General features: G+C 41.4%; 1 protein-coding gene across 2 annotated transcripts; it reads left to right on the top strand.

Annotated features, from left to right (window-relative positions):
- Positions 1 to 323: 323 nt before the first annotated feature.
- nkpd1 (NTPase, KAP family P-loop domain containing 1) lies at positions 324 to 8,126 on the top strand. 2 transcript variants are annotated; one of them, XM_047580739.1, is made up of 6 exons: positions 324 to 508; positions 1,506 to 1,574; positions 2,887 to 3,015; positions 4,044 to 4,360; positions 4,889 to 6,310; positions 6,730 to 6,908. In XM_047580739.1, exons 2-6 carry the CDS (start codon positions 1,556 to 1,558, stop codon positions 6,883 to 6,885), a joined length of 2,043 nt encoding a protein of 680 aa, XP_047436695.1. In that variant the 5' UTR covers positions 324 to 508; positions 1,506 to 1,555; the 3' UTR covers positions 6,886 to 6,908. The 2 variants fall into 2 exon arrangements, with proteins under 2 accessions (XP_047436695.1, XP_047436694.1); XM_047580738.1 differs by lacking the exon at positions 6,730 to 6,908 and adding an exon at positions 6,961 to 8,126 and having other exon boundaries at positions 326 to 508.

Here is an 8,126-nt window from a genome sequence, read left to right on the forward strand (position 1 = left end):
TCTCAGTTCATGAATCATGCAGACCCAGGGCTCCAGCATGAAATCACTCATTTGTTCCATTTTTCCACAAACTGAAAAAGTTGGTCAGTTAGTGCCAGAAGCTATTGCAAGAATAGGGACTCTTTTTCTACCTTGCAATGCTTTCAGGAGCTATCCACTTCATTCAGATCCTGAGAATAAAGAAAGGGTTGGGAGTCGGGGGTTTAAGGGGTAACAAATTGGAAAAGGAGAGCAGGAGAAATGCACAGCTTTAGCTCTCAGGGAAAAAAAAAAAAATGTGTGACCTCACTTCCTGGGCAGCTCATGGTTATCAGGTGTCTTTCTTCCCTCTTATCAGTGGTGTAAAGTTTTACGGTGCTGACTGAAGTCTTGGGGGTATTCACTTCACCACACCTTACCTGCTGCTGCTGCTGCATGATCCTCTCTCTTTTTTTTTTTTTTTGGCTTCATTCATAGTAAAAGTTCAAGATGAACCAAGACCAGGACTGACACGACTGGAACTAACTGGGTAAGCTTGTTTTCACCAGTGTCACGTTTCTGCCCAGAGAGACCGCTTATCAGTCATATTTATGGTTGCTTTAAAACTGCAGAAGTTTTACGACTGGGGCTTTGCACACAGAGATCAGAGATTAAACATGAACGGTTCCCAAATAAAGGCGAGGGGTCAGTGTGTATTTACACAGACCTACCAGGGACGTGCAGGCAGGAACAAAAGCAGAAAATATGTTGTAGAAGGGGAGAGGGTCTAGGAAAGGGTGGAGGGTGTGTTTTGTTACATGAATGTCATTGTAAAATCTTGTGTCTGTGACTTAAGTAGACACAAAAACAACCCCGACACACCTTCCATCCAACCCATCTTTCTGTTCAGATGTAGACGCGTTGAATACAAGAATAAACAAAGCACAGGCCTCAAGCTAACTTGAAAGAACAGCAACAACAAGGTCTGATTCAACGGAGTTTTGCACTAGTCACTCCTCAGACATGATTAACACTAAGTTTCTAAAAATACTAAAAGAGTACAGTAAATGTGAATCATTAGGCTTCTAGTCAATAAATAATGCAGTTATAAGCGTTGTTAAGCCCCCAACGCTAACAAATCATGGACCCATCGTCTCCTGATTGCCGACACATTGATGGATCGAGTGCCAATTTTCTACAGCCTTTTGCCAGAGGGGAGTGAAAGGTTCATTTTCGTCCGAAATGAATTAGCGAACTTACTAAAAAACCGGAAGAGCGAGGATGTTCCAGCCTTCATAATGACTCATACCTTGCCTATAAATCTTCAGCGAATGCTGAATTAACCATTAACAAAACCACCGATTACGATTTATGGCCCCTTTATGAAGGTGTCCAATGAACAGGAGTGGTGCATCATCAGCGACATCCACCTGATCACAACATTCGTGGAACAGAAACAGACACAAACACACACACACAGAGCTGCTGACACGGCTCCACTGCACTGCCCCCGGGGTGAGATCTCTGCTGTTCCTCATTCTCAACAGGTCGAAGGAATTTTTTCTGTGAAAGCTGCTTGTTCCAACACACAGTCGTCATGCAGAGGCCAACAGAGGGTGAGTGGGCAACATGTATGCTTCATCTGATCAGCGACAGCTTTTTCCTTCGTCTGCAGAGAGCCTCTGTTTTTACTTTCTCTTTCATTTTCTAATGAAAATCTCGTAGACACCGTCTCACCAGCATGCATGTCTGAATCGATGTCTGAATGGCTATAAATAACTCTGTTGTTTGTTCTTTTTTTTACTAAACAGTTAAAACAAAACCCTTCAGGACACATAGTCGAATATTTCACCAACCAACATGTGAAATATTTCATTATCCCATTTTCTGTCGTTGTTGTCTGTTATGTTGTTTTGCATCCTTTTTTTTTTTGCCTTCATAACATGATTGCACAAGTCAGCGTGTCTATAGTTTCCTGTTCATGTATTTATGTCCATAATAGCTGCAATTTGATTACAAGATATTTGGACAGATTTACTCGATCATTTGCATCATTATTTGTTGTTTTCACGTGGAGGCGACACATATAAACACACACGTTTATGTGAGAATGTTGCTAACATAGCTCGTTCCCCAGCCCCTAAATCATCTCAGTGCCTGACCCTAATCCTAATCCTAATCTAAGTGTAACCCTAACCCTAAAACTGAGCCGTCATAAAGAAGTGAGGTCCGGCCAAACTGTCCTCACTCCGATGGTGCAAAAACAGGTCCTCAGAAAGATAGCTATACAAGAACATGCACACGCACAAACATTGTCCAACTACACTACAGCTCACTAATTTTGTTTTTAGAGACATTCCTCATTTTATCTAATTTTGTTTTTAGAGACATTCCTCATTTTATCTAATTTTGTTTTTAGAGACATTCCTCATTTTATCCAATTTACACAGATCAGTTAAGTGTTTGGAAGAGATTGATCCATTAAGTTTTGAAAGGTATAAATTATTTTACAGTAACACAGTCACATTGTTAAAAAAGGTAAAAATAATTTATTCCACTTTATAATGGTTCCTATAGCGCCCTATATTCAATTTGGAAATATATGAAATGAATGTTTAACACAAACTGCTGTAATAAAAACCACACACTGGGAAACACCACATGGTGCCGCCACATGTATCAAGAATATATTACATTTAAAATGAGTTTAACCCACATTACATTCTATATGGTGAATAATGCATAAATGTCTCCATTCCAGTCTCAATCTTAACGCTTAGTTTTCCTTTAGAAACGCTCTTAGATGCTAAAACCTTATTAATTACCAAAATGAACACCAGTCATGAAGCAATCAGAGAACTAAATGTAGATGTAAAACTGGAAACGTGAAATGATTTAACCATGCCGTGTTTCCTTTTTCCTTTTTAGATGTGCTTTCCGATGAGATTTACGCTTACGCCCTGTCCAAGACGCTGACAAAAGTGTCATCCCCTGCAACCGTGGGACTCTACTCTTCGTGTCAGAATCGAATTAATATTATCTGCAGAAAAATGAAAGGTACACAAACACTTTGTTCGGTGTAGCTTCGCTCAAATGTGTGTCAGTCACCAGTGGGTGGGTAGGAACTCAAGGACGCTTAAATATTATTTTGGCAACAAACATAAAAACTAAAGGCTGGGTGATTTGCATGCAAACAGGGAGGGCGCCTGTGGCGTTTGTTTCCAGTGTCCACAGTGTTCGCTGTGCACGTTTGGAATAATTCTGCAAAAAAAATCTGTATTGATCTAGTCACTGAAAATAGCTGTGGTATTTCCTGGTATGTGAGTCAACTCTGCACAACCAAAGAGCTGGCTTATGAATTAATAACCTGTCCACCTCCGACTGACTGAGAGTGGACATATTTCTGTTATATATACATACATATTTCTCTTCTGTTCTGTCATGAAGGTCGGGTTTCTGTACACATACCATCAGTAGTTTTGCATACTTATGGTATGTGTGCAGGGAATTATGTGCAGGGAAAAGTTGCCCATTCATCACAGTGCAACGTGTGCTCACGTGCCTTAGATATTTCTCCCAGGTCATTTACACCTTTTAGCATGTATAGTAAATAGTGGTTTGCTGCCTTTCGGAGTCAGCGTCTGCAAAGGTAGATTTTTACCACATGAACAATGGACAAACAGATGAGATGTTGAACAATAAAACTACAAATCAGATACGAGCACTTTTACACAGCCGATAAATGAGCACTTAGTGAAGGAAGGAACCACATGCAGCAAAAAAAAATTATGAATTTATCTATTTTTTGATAGAAAAGTGACATTGCAATGACTAAATGGAGCAGCTGTGGCTCTCTGTTACCCTGAAGGTCCTGCAGAATAAAGTTGTTTCCATTTATTTTGTTAGGCGTCTTGTCTTTTCATGTGACATTGTACTAAATAGTATAGTTTATACTTGGTTTTAGTGCCACACTTCAATGAATTGAAACCTTTTACATCCAAGTTCTCTCCCTTTTTATAGATCGTCCTGACATGCACATGAACCACCTAAACAATTCTTAATGTCATACGTTTGTGTGTCCTCAGAGTTCATGAACAAGGAAGCTTCAAAGCTCGAGGACAAGCACGAGGAAAAGCCTCGTCCCGTGAACCCTTCATTGGGTGGTCTTCTGGCTCTCATTGGCCGAATGCTCTTCTACAGGCCCATTTGGACCATGGAGAAACCCCATAACATTAGGTTCATTCACGTGGATTTCAGCGCTTGGCATTTTGCAGGCAGTGACCTGCTCTGGGCTGGGATAGCCATACGGCTTTTTCAGTCCATGCAGGTGAACTTTGGAAAATTACAGCTTGCTCTCTACCGTGTGACTCAATACGATGAAGAGGACGAAGTCAAGGAGAAGGTTTGTGAACTGTCCTAGCTTTAATTTATTAAACTGATTTTAGAGTAGCTCTGTGGGGTTGCTCATTTTGACTTACAAACTAAATTAAATCTGCCCTCAACACACACCGATCAATCATAACATTATGACCACTTTCCTAATATTGTGTAGGTCTCCCTTGTGCCACCAAAGCAGTTGTGACTCATCAGAGAATGGACATGGGCCTTCTGAGGGTGTCTTATGATGCCTGGCAACAGGATTTTGTTAGTGGGGGTCTTTGGGTCCTATGGGTTCAAGGGCCTCTGTGGTTCAGGCTTGTTCCAGTGCATCCGAAAGATATTTGATCAGTTTGGGATCTAGTGAACTTGGAGGCCAGGTCAACATCGTGTTCTGATTTTCATGTTTTTTTTTTAGTTGTTTTTGTGTGTGTGCCTGTGTCACGCTACCACCTGCTGGGGATCAAGGAGTGTCCTCACTATGGGGGGGGGGGGACAAATGTTGCTGTCTAAAACACTGCTCTAACCTGCCGTTTTTGTATTTTTCAAACAGGTTTTTGAGAAGGGGAAAGACCACTGGCGTTCCAAGAAGATTTGCTGCTGCCCGCTTTGGTTATTCTTCCTTATCATTCTCATAGTACCTCTTACCATCCTGGTGTTCGTCTTGAAATTTGACCTTCTTAAACCTGAGGAGGAACTAGCTGATGGAGAGCCTAAAGCAAGTTCCCAGACGGACGTGGTGGGAGGCCTGGTCTTTGCCGCAGTAGGTGTCCCTGCAGCGAGCGCGTTGAAGTTTGCCTTCATGATGATCAAGAACCTCATCTTCAGCCAGGAACAGAACATCAAGAAGGGCATGGACAACGAGCGAATCAGCAGCCAGCTGGGCTTCATGAACGAGGTGAGGAGGGAGATGTGGTTCATATCACGCTTCATCCAGTTCATGGAAGTGTTTGAGAGGAGGAAGATCCGAATAGTGCTCAATATCTCCAGCCTGGACCGCTGCCCCCCGAAGAAAATCGTTGCAGTTCTGGAGGCGATCAACATCCTGCTATCAGAAGAGGAGAGCCCGTTTATTTCCATTCTGGCAGTAAATCCATACGTTATTGTGGAGAAAGTGAACTTTGCAGATGGCTGCTTCAGCAGAGAGGACAGAGCTTATGCACTATTGAACCGCATAGTGACTCTTGCCTTCTCAGTCCCAGCACTGTGCAACAGTTCCAAGCTTGATTTATTTTACAGCCTTGTTAACCGTTCAAGAACCGCAGAGAATTCAACAGAGAACCATGGCACGGATATACCTTTGGAGGTTGTAGATGTGAAAGAGACAATTCCACTGATTGAAACTCTGGATGTAGAGGACGAGGAAGTAGAGAGTTTGGTGTCAAGCATTTTGAAGAGCAGCGAAAGGAAGCTAAACATGTACCTGTCTGATGACAGCATGTCTATGAGGAGGGTGATCAACTCCATTCGGGTAGCAGCGACAATTATAAAGGCCTCGAGGAAAAACGTACCTCAACAAGACAATATTGCAGCATGGGTGACCTTAGCCAATCAGTGGCCCTGCCGGCTCAGCTGGATCATCCAGTGTGTGGAAGATGCACAACAGGAAGATGCTCATGATGGAACACATGCTGATCCTATTGTGCCAAAATCTGATCCCTCAAAGACCTTATGGAAAGTCTTCAGTGAGACCAGGGCTGAGCTGTATGAGATGAGTGCCCAGATCGAGGACCTCCTGGAGCAAGACGAAGATCCGGAAATGTTTGAAAGCTTTCTCAAAGTGGACTTCAAGTTCACCATAGGCGACCTGAAGTCGTGCGAAGTGGTGATGATGAATCTGGATCACTCAATTAGGAAGGAGCTGGCTCAGATCAGAGGCACATCCAGGCTGAGAGATTTTGGCTGCATGAAGAAGCTAGCTGCTCTGCCAATGAAAACCATCATCAATATGGGCACAGAAGACATATGCCAAGAGGTGAGAACTTTTCTTTAATAGTTTTTAATCTTGTTTTATCTGAGATGAAACAACCACCGGTGTAACCTTTATAATGCAGCCAAAGAGTTTGTGGTGTAATGAAGAAGTAGGTCAATAACTGGCCCCATGCATGCCATGATTAACCAATCACAGATCACACAGTGAAAATTAGTTTTCATGCAATAGTGAAAGAAATTTTACACCACTGAGAATTGTGCAGCTCATCGCCTGCAGCTCTTCAAATTATAGCTTCCTTTACTGTTTGATTACTCATCTGCTAAACATTTTGTTTGGTGCATGTCGATGAAGAGCTTCCGTTAGCATTAACGTTAGTGACGTGCATTGAAATTCCAGGAATTTATTTTGATGAGAACTTCATACAACAATAGCATTTAGGATCTTACATGTTCGTTTGTCAGGAATTCAACACGGGGCATCTTTCAGCATTTTTTTTCTGTCCGAAAACAACCCATCCATATGATTTCATTGGTTATGACTTCCCAACAGTGAGCCCAGAACAACTTTCCACAGCAAATATTTTGTGGGTAGGTGAAGTCAAGCTAGTCCCAGGCTAAAACAGAATGTCTTTTTCTGAAAATAAATAAATTAGAAGAAAAGAAAAATGAATTCTCTTTTTTTTTTTATCCTAGTTAGAGAAGATGAACTATCCCAGCAAGTACATCGATGTAGTGAGAAGCAATGGCATCGATGGCCCGTCACTGGTCTTCGGTGACGTGAATGACCTCAAGGATCTCCTTCAAATGCCATTTCGTGAATGGGCAGGTTTCCGACACCACTTCTTGGGTTTGCCGTCTCAGCTCAGGAACGTGCCACAAGCGACTCCTTCTGCTTGCCAGAACCGAATGTCAAAGCTCCTGGTTGTTCCTCAGGATTAGGCCGCTCTGCTAATCCCAACCTGGGAAACAGCTGCTTATAGAAATCCAATCCATTTCCTATTAAGTGTGATATTCCTAAATGTGTTATCTGCATGTACTAATATTTAATCATGTTTATCATAACAATATGTAACTTGTGCAAAATAAATACACTGATCAGGCATAATATTATGACCAGTGACAGGAGAAGTAAATAACATTTAAACCATCTTGTGACAATTCAATGTTCTCCTGGGAAACTTTTGGATACGTCACTGAAGATATATTTCAAAACATGTTGAATGTGTCTGTAAGTGCAAAGTTCACTTGCAAAATGCAAAGTTAGAGCCAAAAGGTAATTGGCATAGTATTGAAAAATGGGAGCAGGGGAAATGACTTTTCTGGCTAAATAACTGTACCTAAATATACCTATTTGGCCACTGTTTGCCAAGAATATATTGCTAATATGCCCTTTCTCAAAGTTTCCCTGCATATCATCGTGATTTGCTATGGGTGTTAACATGGGCATGGGCTTTTTTACATCTCTTTTTGTTACTTATTAAGTTTAAATGTCGTTAGAACATGATGAAGTCATAATATTATAAAGCTGATGGAAACTGACCTCTAAGGTACATACATCACTTGTGCTGTTTTATTTCAGGGAGACCGTATGCATGTAGCATTTGCCTACATTACACGTTTACAGCTTATTTTATTGTCAAACTGCATGAGCTTTTGTTAATTGCATGACTACAGTAGTTTGTTAAACTTGAATGTATGTTTGCCATATATCGTTATCATATCTGTTTCTGTGTGGTGAAGCTACTGGACACTGAATTTCCCTCGTGACAAAGAAAGTATCTGTCTAATAGTAATAATAATCGGCGGTTTTACTTTAGCTGCTTCAGTGTCAAGTGGCAAAAAGATAAAAAGTTGTGACA

Source organism: Mugil cephalus, chromosome 3 (genome assembly GCF_022458985.1).
Source record: "Mugil cephalus isolate CIBA_MC_2020 chromosome 3, CIBA_Mcephalus_1.1, whole genome shotgun sequence".
Classification (NCBI taxonomy): domain Eukaryota; kingdom Metazoa; phylum Chordata; class Actinopteri; order Mugiliformes; family Mugilidae; genus Mugil; species Mugil cephalus.